Source organism: Sceloporus occidentalis, unplaced genomic scaffold (genome assembly GCF_023333645.1).
Source record: "Sceloporus occidentalis isolate IW3139 unplaced genomic scaffold, rSceOcc1.0.p SCAF_3, whole genome shotgun sequence".
In the NCBI taxonomy this organism is placed as follows: Eukaryota; Metazoa; Chordata; class Lepidosauria; order Squamata; family Phrynosomatidae; genus Sceloporus; species Sceloporus occidentalis.
Genome location: NW_028316983.1, coordinates 147,201,625 through 147,219,946, shown reverse-complemented (window position 1 = coordinate 147,219,946; position 18,322 = coordinate 147,201,625). Strand labels below are relative to the sequence as shown.

The 18,322-nt window shown below is 38.6% G+C and overlaps 1 protein-coding gene across 1 annotated transcript in view; it reads left to right on the top strand.

Moving 5' to 3' along the window:
- The window catches only part of LOC149316943 (unconventional myosin-X), a 199,075-nt gene that overhangs the window by 144,583 nt on the left and 36,170 nt on the right, over positions 1 to 18,322 (top strand). Inside the window, exons 20-24 of the mRNA XM_089516575.1 lie at positions 11,851 to 11,975; positions 12,080 to 12,194; positions 15,425 to 15,531; positions 16,988 to 17,200; positions 17,311 to 17,350. Of these exons, the coding sequence (XP_089372701.1) occupies positions 11,851 to 11,975; positions 12,080 to 12,194; positions 15,425 to 15,531; positions 16,988 to 17,200; positions 17,311 to 17,350 (600 nt within the window). The remainder of the gene's footprint in view (positions 1 to 11,850; positions 11,976 to 12,079; positions 12,195 to 15,424; positions 15,532 to 16,987; positions 17,201 to 17,310; positions 17,351 to 18,322) is intronic.

Here is an 18,322-nt window from a genome sequence, read left to right as displayed (position 1 = left end):
GCTACTCTTACCACATTGCATACAGAAATAAAACAGTTCTGTTACATATTAAACGTTCTTCCTTCTGCTGTATAAAAATTGGTCTCTTACCAACTTGATAAGAGTTTGTGCACTCTGGAAGCGACTGAGAAGTCAGAAAACATATGAGAACTCTCCATGTAGCTCCTTTCCTTTGTAGATTTATAGCTTTAGACTAACCCCATGTGAATAAGTCTCTTTACCCAAGAAAGTAACTACATTAAGGTATACCACTTGTGAAAATATAAGTACTGAGAACACTAAAGGACATAAAGCAGTCATAACAGTCTAATAAAATCTGATATTCCAAATTCTCATTTAAACCAGTAGGACAACCTTTTCAATTTCATAGTCCAGAATATCTCTCATCTGAACAGAAACCTTTTTTTTTATCTTGTTAAAACTTTTCCACTACTCAACAAGTTAAATCTAACACTGATATTTCATAAAACATCTACCCAAAACAGCATCTTATTCAGGCAAATGTTGCATTGATATACATATGGGTGTCCTAGAACCAAACCCCAGCGGATACCAAGAGCCCACTGTAGTTTCATTGAACAAGCTTATTGGTTTCATCTGTGTACAAAGGCTATGCTCTAGCTTCAATCGGCAAGAAGTTTTGGTCAATATTGTACAGGAAGAAACAAAAAAATACCACAGTTACTTTAAATGCAAGTTTATTTTAATTATGCACCATTTAGGAAAGACTTGCTGCTTTTCAACTGTTTCTTTGTTACTGACTGATAAGAATAATCTGCTGGCCACAAAAATATTTTTAAAATATGTCTGCATGTTTTTTTCAGTGGAACACAGGTATAAATTTTTTTAAGTCCTTCATTGAATTAAATGAACTGTTACATCAGCAAATCTATAACTCTGCTTGGTTTTAAAATTCTGTAGGTTAAGGCTACTATCTGTAATTTGTTGATTGTTAAACTAAAACGTAATGTAGGGTTTTGAAAACCCTAATAAAGGCTTTTAATATAGAGTAAATTTTAAATCAAGTTTAAATATACTTGTTTTTAATTTGTGGAGGCCATTCTGGCCCTAGGGTACATAGGAAATGAAAAATATTTTTAAAAAAATAATTTACCTTCCAACTGGGATTAGCAGCGTCTGCATATTTAATTCCAAGTCATTCCATAAAGGCAACTGTATTAAATTTTCTGATAAAGTGGAAATTAATTTAAATTGAATTGGTTAAAACCAAATAATGCTAGATGATGATTTAATTGGCTTACAGCTTCAGTATTTTAACCTGCTATGTTCAAAACAAGTATACATAGAAGTGAGGTTTGCATGTGAAGTAAAGCAAGTATCTAAGTTGGAGAGGTCAGGACAAGGCAAGAATCTACCAAGATATCAAAGATCACTTGAAAACCTATCCATATGGTTTAAAGAATCTCCTACTGCTAAGAGGTGTAAGTGCCATAAAATCTCTGACATTAGTTTGTATGCAGTGCAGGGAAGAGTGCATCTGTTACTTTAAAGCAGGGATATTGTGTTAGCAATGGCACAGTCTTTATTCAGACACGTGGCCCAGACCTCCTGCCCATTGCCATAAACAATGATGTGCCTGCCTTTTGGTCATTGGGAGTTAGGTGGGAGAGGACAGCTGTCTCTTAATTAGTGTTTCACAGCATGATTTTGTCAAATGGGCAAATCTGTGACTAGCCAGAAGCCTGATTGATTTTTCTTCAGCGGAAGACCACTGACCGATAACAGTGAGGCAAAAAGGGGAGAGGCCAGATTGAGGCTTATCCAGCAGGGACTGTAGGCTTTAATTAGGATGACCTGAGAAGAAATGGGAACAGCATTTTCACAGGTGGAGAGGAGGTTCTGTCCAGTTTCCAGCTGGGATCTGTGCTCGGATTCCTGCTGCCACTTCTTGTAAGATTTGTCAGCCCTAAAGCTAAAGGAAAAGCTCAAACTGCCTCTTCGCCTCAGTACCTTTAATATTTTAAACAGTGTCTTTTTCTCATGGGTAGAAAGGCATCCCATGGGTCCTGCTCAGTTTATTGGCCCTGGCCTTTAGGTGTGTGCACATAACCACACACACACATGTGCAAATTTAAGGTGCGTTGAACACTGACACATTATACTTGAATCTTAGGGCCCATAAAGACAAGCTAAAATAAAGCTGCTTTGGGTCACTTTGGAGGTATGCTGTTTAAATGGCTTCTTAAGAGTCCAGAAGCTGTGCCAAAGCCACGCTCCAGTCCTTAGAACTGGAGCGTGGCTTTGGTGCGGCTGCTGGCCTCTTAGGACACCTGCATCATTTAAATAGCATACCTCCAAAGTGACCCAAAGCAGCTTTATTTTGGCCTGTCTGTACAGACCCTTAAGTTTACTATAAGACATTTTAAGATAACACTCTTAAACTATTATAAGATTATAGTTTCTGTGCATATTGACAGTGTGGAGGCAATGTTTTTCTCCTTATGCATACTTATTTTTTAACCTGATTAGAAACATATAAGACAGGGGTCGGCAGCCTGCGGGCCAGATCCGGCCTGCCAAGGCCTTCCTGCCGGCCCCTGCACAGTCCTGCCGCCGATTGCCCCCGTTTTCGCACCGCTCCGACCGCCATTTTGTTTTTCAAAATGGCGGCCAAAGTCTCGCATGACCTCAGGATGGCAAAGGTCACGCGAGACTTTGGCCGCCATTTTGAAAAACAAAATGGCGCCGCCCATCTAGGAGGCCCGGTGCAGCCCCTGGAGCACTCCAACAGGACTCCAGGGGCTGCAGTGGGCCTGCAGCAGGATCCACCTCGCCCTCCGCCCTCCTCCTCCTCCTCCTCCCTAAGAGCAGGGAAAGGAGGAGGAGGCAGAAGGAGTGCAGAGCCAGGGAGAAAGGGAGCCAGAGCGGCAGCTGCAGCTGCAGCCACAGCGAGAGGTTGGTAAGGTTCAGTGGGGGAGGGGGTGAGCTGAAGTAAAAACAGTTGAAGAAGAAAAAAGTTGAAAAAAGTAAAAAAAGTTGACACAGTGTGCATGCTTGCTGCAGTTTATTTTCAATTGCATTTTAGTAATTTCCTTGCTTGTAACTTTATTAGTATTATTATTATTATTACTACTACTACTACTACTTGCCCTGGGTGTTCTTTCTGCAAAATGCCCTCTCAATGAGAAAGAGGACGAGGAGGAGGATGAGAAAGAGGGGGAGGAGGTGGAAAGGTGAGTTATTTCAGGTCTGCCTTGGGTTTTTTCCATTAATTTTTTAAAATATATAACACTTATTTTTGTTTTTTTTATTTCATTATTTTATTATTGCTTTTTATTGTATTTCATTATTTTATTATTGCTTTTTATTGTATTTCATTATTTTTATTATTGCTTTTTATTTCATTTCATTATTTTTATTATTTATGAAGGTGAGACAGTGTGACTTTCCAAAGTGCTGTAACAAAGGTCTGCTGTAACAATGACAGTGGTGGTGGTGGTGGTGGTGATGATGATGATGCTTCGGTGGAAGCTCCACCCCCAGTGAGTGGCTCCGCCCCTGGAGGGTGGAAGCTCCACCCTGGCATGTGGCTCCGCCCCTGGAAGATGGAAGCTCCACCCCCGGCTTCGGCCCCCCAGTTGTCTGAGGGACAGCAACCTGGCCCCCGACTCAAAAAGGTTGCCTACCCCTGATATAAGAGGTGTGCATAAGCCTCATGTTCAGAGTCATTGTGTGCTCTGTAGTCTGTGTCAATGTTGCCTCAAAAGAGAGCTCTGTTGAAACATATGTTGATCTATCAATGGCAAAAATGTGCCTGTCAAGGAATGGACCGTGTGCATTTCCCTTGTTTTCCCTAAAGAGATGAACAATCCCTATACGCAAAATAGAAACACACACACACACACACACACACACACACACACACAGCTTCTTTCATTACATTTATATCACTGTACTGTAGCATGTTCAGGGCTAGTGATTTTATAGCAGGAAAGATTTTCTATTCACAGCTTCATGGGCTTAGGACTAGTGGTAATTCCATGTGATTTGTACATAAAGTAAAGATTTTGTTTGGTTAAAAAAAATCACAAATACAGAGAGAAAAGCAGATACATTGTATTTTGTTAACCAGAAAAGCTTTTCTAACAGTTTTCCAGAATTTGTCCACTCTGTCCTCCAGTATGCTTCCAGATGTTGGCTTTGTTTGGGTGTGATGGTAATTTTGAGACTGATGGACATGGTGTCATGCCATACACCTACAAACTAGACAGCAGGTATACCAATCCCCACATTGACCACCACTAGTTCAAACATACTAGTGAAAGCAGTCCCACCATACCAGCGGTGCGACTCAGGCAGACCTTCAGATGTTCGACTGCAAGTCTCAGCAGCCCTAGCCTACACATTAAGGAATATTGGGATTAGCAGTCCAGCAACCTCTAGAGAACTACATGATTGCTATCTCTGCACTACACCAAGAACATAACTGTTAAATCTCCCTTCTAAAAAGTGCCTCATCTATGAAAAAAAGTTCCCATTTTGCTTTTCTGTTTAATTGCAATCTTCATTGGGGAAGCTGCCAGGGGGAAGTGGGCTCAGTTTTAGAGAGCTGCAAAATTTAGTTGTTTTGAAATCCTCCATTCTATACTTCCTTTCTAAGTTCTGCATTGTCATCCAGGTTATTGTTGGAAACTCAGCAGTCCACTTGCTGCCTATTAGTCTCTTAACTGTGTATTGTTTTCCATTTGCCATAAACAAATGAGAGAGAGAGAGAGAGAGAGAGAGAGAGAGAGAGAGAGATTTACTTTATTGAAAATCTTTGTTCAGTCAAAGACTCACTGTAAACTCTTGGACAAGCCATAAATTAAGCACACATCCATAAAATGGGAATATTTGTGATGAATGAGCCAAGTGCAAAATGGTTTCCCTACAGTTTTTGCTGTGGGAATGCAAATACAGTAATCACAGTAAACTAGAAGAAACGTAACAACATTTTTGCTTCCATTTCATTTTTATTTGTACTATGGCCTCATTCCCACTATGTTTTAAAGCAGTTTGCAAATTGATTTGAAGCGGTTTAAATGACCCTGGTTCTCACTTGAACTGAATCGCTGAAGCAATTCGGAGAGGGGTCCATGCGCTACATCCATTTAAACCACGTCTTTTTGGTGCTGATTTTTTCTGCATCTTTTTGGATAAATTGATTCCACACAAGTGTAAACCACATGCAGATCAGAATCAATTTGAAGAATCGAATTCACAAATCAATTCAGTGCCATTGTGAACGAGATGTGGATTGGAATTGATTTACTATGATGTGATAACGGATCGAGAACCGAAACATCGTCCTTATTAATTGAACTATTAAGTTCTGTTTGTTAATTGCTCCCATAAATATATATTTTAGTGATTAATTGCATTCTGCTGGCATCCATAACAGACTTGTAAGAAGTTGTTGTGGGCTTCTACCAGCTCATGCTGAGAAAGACTATAAATAAATACAGGTTGAGTTGTTCTTATGCAAAGTTCTGAAATATTAAAAAAAAAAAAACCAAAACTTTTTTCTTGAGTGGCTGAGATAGTGACACATTTGCTTTCTGATGATTCAGTGTATACAAACTTGGTTTCGTGCAAAAAAAATATTTAAAATATTGTGTAAAATTACCTTCAGGCTATGTATATAAAGTACAGTGGTACCCCGGGATACGAATTGATCGCGTTACGAAATTTCCGGGGTACGAAAAAGTTAGATTGGAAAAAACTGTTCCGGGTAACGAAAGATTTTTCGGGTTACGAAAATCATTTCGGCACGTTTCGGCGCGAAATTCAAATCCGAAGCGCGGCTAGCGGCTTTCCAGCGCTAACGGAAAGCCTTTTCGGGTTGCGAAATGTATCGGGTTACGAACGGCGCCGCGGAACGAATTAATTTCGTAACCCGAGGTAGCACTGTATATATGAAATATAAATGAATGTTGTGTTTAGACTTGGGACCCATCTCCAAGATAGCTCATTATCTATGTATATGTAAATACAGGTTTCCAAAATCCAAATCTCTTCTTGTCCCGAGCATTTCAAATAAGAGATACTCAACCTGTACAAGAAAAGGATTTGGGGTTTGGGGGTAGGATGTCAAGATGTCTGCTCTTGGGAGTTTCCCCCAGTGATCCCTGTTTTGACACCAGCTTCACACTTCATCTGGCTCAAGGCAACTCAGACCAGATAGCTATCAGCTTAAGAGATCATGATTTTCAAGCACATAAACTCCTAGACAGTTGAAGCCTTGAGCTAAAAAGCCTTCTAGCAAATTTCCAGTTGAGTTGAAAATTACACAACTGTGATTGTGCTGATTTTTTATTATCTAAAGCTGCTGCCCAGTATGTACTTGCCCAATATACAGTGGCAGTTTCCGCTGAGGTTTATGTTTTGGATAGTATTGTACTAACATTATGCTTCTCACCTTCCCCTTTAATCAGCTTATTTTAGATTTTCTCTATAATCATTTAAGAAATGATTGAGAGAGGTAATACAATGCCTTATACCCCTTTCACTTTTCCACATTTTATTTGCATTGCGACCTGAAATTTGGTTTACTTCACTTTTCTGACACAGTAAGAGCATGTTGCACCCTCACAGTGTTGAGTATCCTGTGTATATCAAGTGGTAACACTGCCAATCAAATTCATTTCAATTCCAAATTGTAATAGAACAAAATGTGGAAAAATCAAAGGGGAAGGGGCAAATACTGCAAATACTGGATTAGCTCCTTTTGTGTATGGCAGAAACTAGGTTCATTCAACTTTAGAGTGCAAAAACAAGCTAATACTTTCATTTGCTCTATTGCTTCCAAACCCTTCCTCATAATAGAAGGTATGGGAGTGTTTTATTTACTAATAAATTATTTCCAATTACTGAACCCAAGGTTTTGAAAGGAATGGCTGAAATAGATCTGTACAGGCCTATTGGAAATAAACTGTAGTTTCAAAGCTAATTTTATATATAGTTCTTTATTAAGCGAGGAAGGTATCAAGGGGGTTTACAGTGACATTTGGATAGTTATCAATGCTGGTCAAATAGGATTTTTCCATTTAGACCATTACCCTAAACCTCTTATACAAATGATACAAATGATGGTTTTCAAGTGAAGGTGATATGTCACACTAGTCTGTCAGTACCTTTGTATATATGTTTCTAATGGATGCATTAATGGCTGTAAGTTCATGATGTGAATCCATATTTGTGCACATTGGAAATGTTTAGATTTCCAATGACAAATTGGATTTATTTCCTTGAGGTGTGCTATACCTCGAAATATGGAAGGTAAGAGAGCCAGTGTGGTGTAGCGGTTTGCATATTGGACATTGACCCTGGAAACCAGGGTTTAAATCCCTGTTCGGCCATGGAAACCCACTGGGTGACTTTGGACAAGTCACACACACTCAGACTCAGAGAAGGGCAATGGAAGACTCCTCTCTGAATTAATCTGGCCAAGAAACTTTCTTGATAGATTGACCATAGGGTCACTAGAAGTCAGAAATGACTTGAAGACACACGGCAATAACAATGAATGGTAAATCCATTTTTTAAAAAAACGATCAAGTATATATATATTCCACATCTGAGCTGATCACTTACTGGCTGTCATCTTATTGGTTAATCAATTGTTAAATGGTGAGTTGGTAAATCTAATGGATTCAGTAGATGTTGTTGTTGTTGTATATTTCTGACTTACACTGACCCTAAGGCAAACTTATCACAGGGTTTTCTGGGGCTGAGTGTATGTGACCAAGCAGGGAATAAAACCCTGCTTTCCAGAGTTATAGTCCCAAACCAGCACATTGTACTGGCTCTACCCTTGTTCTTATGTGCCTTCAAGTTGATCCAAATTATTGTGAGCCTATCACAAGTGTTTGGGACAAGATTTATTCAGAAGTTTGCCATTGCCTTCCTATACAGCTGCCAGTGTGTGACTTGGCAAAGGTCATCTAGTAGATTTCCATGGTTGAGCAGGGACTTCAACCTTGATCTCCTGAGTCTCAGCTCAGCACTCAACCACTGTACTACTCTGGATGGTCTAGTCTAGTTCTACTCTGTTCAGGACTAAATTAGGAGTTAGACTATAGAGAGCCTTGAAAACTGGGATGAAAGTGAAACAGTTTGTGTGCTTCTTCCTCCCCTTTGGTCTGTGATTTCCTCATAGTAGCTTCTCACCAATCATGGTTTGCTATTACATTTAGCTGTAGTTAGTGCTTGCTGTCCAATCCAAAGTTGGAAAGCCTTCAAAATTCTTTGGATTCCTTAGAACTACCCTGAAAGTTTGAATCAGTACTGTTTTCTCCCATGTTGCAGGAAGGGATTGAGAAAGAATGGCTTGCATGGATTTGAGCCAACTTCCTAGCCATTATACAACCTCAGATACAGACTTAGAGACTCCCCAAAGACCTTCTCAATCCATGACTTGTACAGGATCACCCACTTCAGAATAATTTACACAATCCAGACTAGATGTGTCCTTGAGTAAAGAGCATGGTGAGGAAAATGCTGTGTAGGCAGAGGGATCCTGATTACTCAGGCAAGTGGGCTGCATCACTGTGCGATAACAGAAAGGAAGCACTGACACCCACTCCAACCAATCTGATTTGGAAGAAAAACTCTCATCAGAGGATGATAAGACTTGTATCTGTGAAATGAACCCATCTTCTGGGCTTTTTCTAGAAGACATAATATTGGGTTGTAATTCAGTTGCATTGTAAAATTGTCAGGTAGCCATGTCAGTCATGCCCCAGAGGAATTTCAACAGGGAAGGAATAAATCTTCCTGACTACAAGTGATAGTGCATGAGGAGCAAAGGACAAGGTGTTGTTGTGTTGATATGTGCCTTCAGGTCATTTTTGACTCATGGTGACCCTAAGGCGAACCTTTCACAGGGCAAGTTTTTTCTTGGCAAGTTTCTTCAGAGGGGCTTTGCCATTGCCATCCCTTGAGAATGAGAGAGCGTGACTTGCCCAAGGTCACCCAGTGGGTTTTGTGGCAGAGCAGGGAATCAAACCCTGGTCTCCAGAGTTGTAGTCCAGTGCTCACACCACTATGCCACGCTGACTTCCAAAGGTATGCTTCATATGTTTATGTCTTTCCGTCTTGGGTTTGAGTGACTAATTTCAAAGAGACAGTTGAAGAATGCAGTATCTCTGATCTCTGACTTTCCAGTTTTTATCTATTAATGAATAAACAACAGTCATCAGTTTTGCTGCTCCAGTAAAGACTCTCCAGTGTGTAAATCCCCTTCGAGATGCAGAGAGTTCTCTCTCTGCAAGAAGAAGCACACAAATCTGTTGCTCTTGCCTCTTTCATTTGCATGTTTTTCTGTCCATCCCCCCCTCCCAAGATCTCATAGCCACACCACACTAATTATCCTCCGAAAGGGAGGGGTTGCCATCGCAACTGAGCACTTTTTAAAGCACCAGGCATAGTGTTCATTATTGTTCAGTGTCTTTAGCCAGGCAGGGAAAAAGGTCAGTGGTGGCAGTTGCTTTCCTTTGGCAACCCCTTGCAGAAAAAGGAATCCAAAATGTGCCTGTAAAATGGTGAGTGATAACTTAGCTGTTGGGTATCCTTGGAGTTGAGCCCTTTAGTTTTTGATGGGCATTTATTGTTTTGGGGAGCGAGTGCTGGAAAGTATTGAGCTGAATGCCATAGAATGCAAAGCTTCTCTTGGGTTTTTTCTTTCTTTTACTCCGCTTCTCTGAAAGTTTATAGCGAGTTTTGCAAACATTTATTCTGTTGTGTTTAAATCTCCATTTAAGCATTTTGCTATCCTCACCTAAAACTACCCTTGTCTCTCCCTGTAAACAGACATGATTTCATGTCATAGAGTCATACCTCCTTTCCAGTACCCTGTATGTATCTATCCTGAAACTATTTCAAGGAAAAGTGTTGTGCATGAGGAATTTCTATAAGTTATTAGAAAAGTACTACTTTAACACGTTTAAATTTGCACATTTTATGGCTGTACAAAATGTGTACGTTGAAAAGACAACACATAAATTAAAAGGAATGCTTTTCAGAGGTGTATTATTATTGTTATTATTGAATTTCATCTATTTCAAAATATTCCTCTTGGTTACACAAGGTGTTTGAACACTTCTGCGTCTTCATCCTGATGACAAAAAAGTCTTTGTTGTGTGTCAGGAATGTTTTATTATTGCAATAATGCTTTATTACTGCATGTGGACATTTTTATGAGACAAAACAGATGAGTAAATTCATTTGGGCTTAAAGCACAGCTCCCATGGTGAAAGGTAAGTATGCATAGCTTGGCATCAGGTTACCACATGGCATTTATTGTAGACACTGCGGCTGCTTTCATGAAGAAGTATGTGTTTGTTTTATACAGAGATTAGATGTTTGATAAATGTATAATGCAGTGTGATTCCATTATTTACAGTGCTGGATTTGCTGCTCAGATCACACCCCAGCTTAATCCCACATTAAAAGCCTTTTATTTATCTTATGTGTACCTGTGTGAACAGCTGACATGCCTTCTGTGTTTGTGTAGGTCTGATCTCTCACTAAGGCTCCAGAACATGTTATGGAAAATCATTGGTTCTTTTGGGACATCAGATACAAACACTTGAGTAATGGGGCTTTGTAACATTTGTCTTTTAATGTGGAGCTGAAAATGACACCCCTGTTAATACAATCTTGCCTTTTTCTTCAGGATCAATAACATTAAACATAGGCTTTAAATCAGTCCTTTCCTCTCTCTCTTCCTGCCTCTCATATGAACCCATTTGTGTGTGCATGTGCCTTCAATTTCCCTGTTGACTTATTTACGTACCAGAAAGTATTTTTCAAAACATTGAATGTGAGTTTAACTATAATAAACAGCAATTTACTACTTGTTTTCAGATTATAATTTTCAAAGGTTGTAGTTATCAATAAATGCTTTATTATACAGTTCCCTGCAATCTTCAAAGAAAAGAATAGATGAGGAGCATTTTTCTTTAAGTAAGCCAGTTCTCAGCTATTTCTAAGGAAATTAAACCCATAGTTTGTATCACTGGCATTTGCCTTACAAGTAGGATTTGATTGTTACCTTGGAATACAAATCAACGTGTTTTAGTTTTCCCAAAGCTCACGATTGAGAAGCCATTATATTATATTATTGCCAAGGTTCTTTTATATTGCAGTACTTCTGTCAACAATTTAGGACTGTTAAATAGAAATGAAGGGAAATGAGACTGATATACTGATTGGATTAAACAGTGACTGAAACCCTATGCCTGGGTTTGCCTCTGTCATTGTGTCTTTGCTTATTGTATTTGGAAGCAAGGTTGCCACCTTCTCTAACAATAGTTGGACACAGGTGATGCTTTTCTTATTAACTTTCACCATGTCTCCATCTCCCCAAATTCCAAGTTTAGATTTCTGTCTCAGTGTGCTAATAAAGCAAACATCCAGCAAAAATGTTGGCAATTTAGGCATTTAATCATCATTTTATTTTGTAATCATTTCATTTGTGAAGTGATACCTGAGGACATATTCTGTAGTTCTCTTGTCAGGTCTAATGGGTGCTGTATGTCCCCAACCCTTTTAAACAACTGTACTTGGTAGCTGAGTTTAATATCTTCCTAATCTGCAGGGTTGGTATTGGAACATAAGTAGGTTTTACATACGTGTAAATAGTATGTACAATGTGTACATACTATACAAGAAGTATGTATACAAGTATGTAAACAAGAATGAAATATAAAGAGAAAATCGGTTTGGAAATACTTAGTTAAAAGTGATACAATCCAATAGATTTGCTGCAGAATTATGAATCTCTGGCTCTCCCTAAATCATATCTACACAAATTCACTTTTGGCAAACTGTGTTTGTTTTGCTTTTTAGATGCCTGACCAGTTTGATCAGAATGTTGTGCTGAACCAGCTACGTTACTCTGGAATGCTTGAGACAGTGCGTATCCGAAGGGCCGGTTTTCCAGTGCGGAGGCCATTTCAAGACTTTCATAAAAGGTAACCCTCATGTTGAAGGAAAGATAAAAGAAGCAACTTAAATGGGGTATGTATTGTCTAAGCAGAGCAATTTTTTAAAAAAGTTTGTTTGTTTGTTTTCACAGATACAAGGTCCTGATGAGAAATTTGTCTCTCCCAGAAGATTTAAAAGGAAAGTGTACCAGCCTCCTTCACCTGTATGATAGCACAAATACTGAATGGCAACTTGGAAAATCTAAGGTAAGATAAAAATTAATTGTTAATGCAAAACTAGGGCAGCTGTAAAAGCACATTCTGGCTACAGTGCTGTTTGTGTATTAACATAGATAGAGAACTGAATTTTGCCAGGTGATTTTGCTTCAATTCCTAATCCAGAAATCCAGCTGGTTCATTTGTATCTGTATTACTGGTTTTTATTTTCTATCCTATCTTGTATTTTTGAGAACATATTGGCTACAGACCTTGCCATTCTAAACAAATGAAGAAAAAATTGTATGTCTTAAACTAGGAAAAATATTTTCTTTCTAACTAGTCAAGGTGTTGGTGTAAAACATTTCCATCCTTCCACCTATCTGAAATATCAGACCAGTGACAACCAGGTCAATTATTGTTTTTGCACAGTGAGAAAACTGTTGTACAAACAATGGCTATTTTTATTTATTTGTTTTATTTGTTTGGTTGAGTTTTCTTTGTTTATTTATATCTTGCCTTTCTCCTTGTATAAGATCTAAGGCAGCTTACAAGCAGTTAAAAACAGGGGAGGCTACAGCTAGAAAAATTATTAGTACAAAAGTTAAAAAACAATTAAACATTATTGTGGTTTAAAATGCATAGTTAAATTCATATAACACACAGTTAAAAGATGGTAAAACAGATAAAAGCACAACCCCATTAAAAGCCCTTTCGGCCACATGAATTATAAGCCAAAGGCATACAGTCGGCCCTTCTTATACACAGATTTTTTATACACGGATTCAAGCATACACGGTTTGAAAATGTTCCAAAAAAGTATAAATTTACCTTGATGTTCCATTTTTTATTAGGGACACCATTTTGCTATGTCATTATATTTAATGAGACTTGAGCATACACGGATTTTGTTATACATGGGGGATCTTGGAACCAAACCCCAGCGTATAACAAGGGTCCACTGTACTTGAATAAAAAGGTATTTGCCTGCTGGCAAAAGGAGAGAAGTGGAGGAGCCAATCTAAGCTCCCATGGGAGAGAATTCCACAATCTGACAGCAGCCAATGAGAAAGCTGTCTCTGAGGCCATTCGCACTGTTAAATAATCTGGTTTCACATCACTTTAACTACCTTGGCTCAATGCTATGGAATTCTGGGAACTGCTGCAACAAAATACAGTTCCCAGAATTCCATAGCATTGAGTCAAGGCAGTTAAAGTGGTGTCAAACTGGATTATTTCTGCAGCGTGGATGCAGTCTCTGTCTTCACCAAACAGGCCTAGATTGTGGGACTGAGAGAAAGCCTTCCCTTGAAGATCTTAAAACTCATACAGGCTCATACATGGAGATGGATTAGATTAGTTTGAACCAAACTGTATTAAGTGTTAATGGTCATAAATAGCACTTTGAATTCTACTGAGAAATGGACCAGTAGCCAGTGATGCTGTTTCAATGGAGGTCATATATGTTCCCTGTAACCAGTTGCAGTCAGCAACCTGGCTGCAGCGCTTTGAACCCCCTTAAATTTCCAGTTTCCAAACACAGTCCCGCATGGAGTACATTACAATAATTTGTAAATATGACAGAACAAACAAACAGGAACACTATAATCAGTAAAGATGTGAGAAAGAGGAACTAGTGAAATCAAAACATTAGTTACATGACTAACACTCACACATTCAATTAAGTTATACATTTTTTTTCCTTGCAACGTATTTCTAGATTGTCTGTTGAAATAATGTCACCATACATTTTTCTTAGTTCAGACTTTCAGGAATACAATGGCTATTCATAACAAAGTATTTTTGCTGAGTTTTCTTCTTAGGTGTACTCTTGAATGGTGAATCTGAAGGCCAGTTTGAACTGGATTTGGATTTCCATACTGATTATTATTCCATAAACATTTAATGATGCTATTAGTCTGCAAAAGCTCTCTTACAAATTTCTGTATATATGACTAAGATAGTGTAAATTAGTATAGAACCAATAAAGAAATAAACAATTCTGCTGCCTAATAGTTGTCCTTGTATATTTTGAGATGATAAATTATATATCTTCACTGTTAACTTTGCTAATCATTGTGTTCAGATATTTCCGTTACTATTCTTAATTGATATGTCAATATAAGGTTTTCCATATAATTGCAACAGAATTTTAAAAAAATCCCAAAAAGAATTACACATAAGAGAGTGCATTAAAATGTGGCTATAGAGTGTGTGGTGTTCCTGTCATGAAGAAATCCCATGTAATCCATATACCTCTTTTACATGCATGGTACTTAGACTGTAGTTCAAAACACATTGCAGAAATAATCCAGTTTGAGATTGCTTTAACTGTCATGGCTCAGTTCTAGGAAATTCTGAGAACTGTAGTTTTGTGAGACATTTAGCCCTCTCTGTTAGAGATCTCTGGTGCCATAATAAACTACAATTCCCAGGATTCCCTAGCACTGAGCAGGGCAGTTAAAGTAGTCTCAAATCGGATTATTAATGCAGTGTGTTTTGCACCTATGCTAATATTTCTTCATAATGCAGATTGACAATAGCCCCATTCCCACTTACACATAAATCGGTGTGTGATCCGAATCGATGGATTCATTTGACAGCGGAGCGTGCTTCCCACTACCTTTGCCCCGATTGCATTTTTCCCCACTACATTTGTTGCAATCGCATTTTTACCCAAAAAATAATCCACTTGTGGTTCCTATTCACAAATGAATTGATTCAAAATGATTCAGTTCCAGCTGGCCGAAGGGAAAATTTGAATCGATTCCAATCCACATGTGGTTCACGCTTGCGCAGATTCGATTTATCGAAAAAGAACCTGAAAAAATCAGCATCAAAAAGATGCAGGTTAAATGGGTCAAGCGCATGGTTCCCCTCTCGGAATCACTTCAGTGGTTTAGGGTCATTTGAACCGATTCAGTCTGATTCACAATCTGAGCCTTGCTCCCAAACGCTATCTTTTGCTGAGTATGTGGACCTTCTCTAACATAACTTAATATGAATGTGCCCTTTACACATGAGCATCAGAGTGACCATCCAAAAGTATTAGTTTTTAAAATCTTGTTTAACTAGCCATGCCTAGGCATTGTGTAGGACCTTGAGAAAAAACTGATAGTGCTCTGGAGGAAACGAAGACTTAATTATCAGTAGCTGATTTTTCACTTTTCTCTGAAAGTAATGTAATGTATGATAAACTTTGTGTCATATATATATATATATATATATATATATACACACACACACACACACACATAAACATTCCTTGAACTTTTTTCAAGGTATTTCTTCGTGAATCTTTGGAGCACCAGCTGGAGAAACAACGAGAGATAGAGGTCAACAAAGCAGCCATGGTTATCCGAGCACATGTCCTGGGCTACATGGCACGGTATGTAAATAACTGTCAGACCAGTAGATTTTGGGGTCTGGCTAACAAGAAACCTCAAGCCCACTGGAATCTCAAGCTTCCTTGCCATTTCTGCCTGAGACACAAGTTTAACAGTAGATTGAATTGGAGCTTCATATATGCAGTTTCAGTGTAAGCCGCCTCTCCTGCCTGTGTCATATATTAGGGCCCATACAGCTAGGCCAAAATAAAGCTGCTTCAGGTCACTTTGGAGGTATGCTGTTTAAATGACACATGCATCCTAAGAGTCCAGAAGCCACACCAAAGCCACACTCTAATCCCAAAGGACCTTAGGTGTAACTGTAAACTGCTAAGCTGCTTGCCCTTTGTTTGGGGTGAGAATTTTTTTTGAAGCCATGGATAATCTTTTGACTTCCTGTTTTCCCTCTTGACTTCCAATAACAGCAACATTTTATTTGTTGCATTTTCTCCCTCTAGAAAACACAAGCTTGTACATACTGATCTTAATAAGCCACTGCCTCATTATGAAATAGACGAGGAAGAAAATTTCTAGTGCACACGTAATGTTGGCATAACTGGATCAACACATTGCAGTGGGTCTAGAGAAGAACCATTATGGCAGTGTGTTTTTCAAATATTCTCCAAGCAACACATAAATATTTCTGAATTATGCTATCTGAATAGCTTGGTTGTCATTTGCAAATCAGTTATTTGTGTGTAATCTCATTTTACTTTTTTGTAGTATTAAGAGAGAAGGGATTTGGACAATTATGGTTTTAGTGTGTTTGCAGTGGCAGAAGAAAGAGATGATCTAATAGACTAAACCATTTAGTTTGGTTCCCCTCCCCCCCAAGCAATAAAAGAACAATGGTACTAGGTGACTGAATTATGACATTTTATTTGCTTACTTATCGTCATGCATTATGTGCTAGAGTCTGAGAAGTAGATCCCATCTGTTTACTCCACCACAAGTCAATAGAGGGCTGTTCAATAGCTGTTTGTGCAGTGAGCTCATTTCTTTTCATGTGTATATTAGCCCTACCTATATATCTTGACCCTTACATCTGTTGCTAGAGCAAAAAATCTTAAAGATGAAGACTATCCTGGTGCTCCCAGTTTCCTTTCTTTGTGTCTCAGCATCTTCGTGGGTTAGAAACCGATGCTAATAGAAAATGGTATGGTATGAAAATATGTTACCTATGTCAAGATGTATTTTTCCTCTTTCAAGGATGCTAGAGTCTGAGCCTAGCCATCCTAAGGAATCAGTAACAGATGCTGTATATCCTCCAGGCATTTCAAACATTGAAGGTTTGTTGATTTGTCTGTAATTCAGGATCTACTATTGTCATGTTTTCCATGGGAACTACTACTGTCTTTCTTTACTGTCTGGGATCTTTAATGTGTTCCATTGTTTCATGGTTCCAGTATGTGGTTCATCGAGCCTTCTTCAAATAAATACATCCTTGTCTCATTTCAGAAAGCAATACAGAAAGGTCCTTCACTATGTGGTCGTCATACAGAAGAACTACAGAGCTTTATACTTCAGGAGGAGATACTTGCTCCTGAAGAAAGCAGCCATCACCTTTCAGAAGCAGCTGCGAGGCCAGATTGCTCGTCGTATTTATAAACAGCTACTAGAGCAAAAACGACAGCAAGAAGAGGAAAAAAAGAGGAAAGAAGAAGAAGAAAGGTATGGGATATATCATTAGTTGATTATAAATCTTATTGACAATGTAGTTTTCATTGAAAATAGCACATTTGTGCAGGTACTGTTTGTAACCTTTTTAAAATTCTCTTTAGAAAGCGACAAAAGCAGGAAACAGAACGTATTGCTCGGCAGGTAAGTTCTATGAACTTTTTAATGCTTCCCTTTTGTGTTTGAATTACTCACTGTGCATAACATTTGCTTGGGGAACCTCCTATGGTGATAAGATAACTGATTGTAAAAAGACCACAAGAGCATCATAAAATCGTTTGTATCTGTTGTTCGCTGCTGTTGCTTCCTCATCTTCCTCTTCTTGTTTACAAGATTTTAAGTAAAGAGTTATGAACATGATGCCCAAAATCCTACATCCCAGACATAGTTCTGAATATGTATCTACATATCATCTCCTGACCTGCCTCCCCAAACTTTAACAACTAGTAGCCACAGTGAGTTATGGAGGTCTGTTCTGCGGGCAATCAAGAGTCAAAAGAATGATGTTTCCATCCCCCTCCCACCAGCAGTGTCATTATTTTTGTACTAATGTTACTCTTAAATTGTAAATGCTGAATATCACTGAATGTAATGGTAATAACTGAGACATAAACAACTAGCAAAATTAAAGTTATACCTTTAAATTATGATATAATACACACAACCTAAATGTATTTACAGGTACATGGTTTCATGTGGTTAAAATCTGATAAGCTGTGATGTTGGAAAAGAAAATTGTAACAGATTATATTTTTTTAAAAAACAATAAATTTTGATTTTTTATTAAAGACCTTTCTTTTCTCCTCCCACTGAGCCTTGTCCCACTCACACCATCTCTTCAGCTTTTTAAAAGGATGCCGTGACACGATAGCCCATTTCTGCAAAAAGGTGGATATTTGGAAAGCAGTGGTTTCACACCACTCCTTTAGTGTGTCACCTGGTGTGATCCACACTCCTTATAATTTCCCGCCCACTAGCAATCTGCAGTGGGACAAGAGATTGTGACAAGGAGTTGTGTCATATCACATATAGCTGATGGGAGGAGGCTAGAAACATAATCTTTCTGCACTTGGATCACCAACAGAACAGACCTACATTACTCAATGTGTTGCTGCC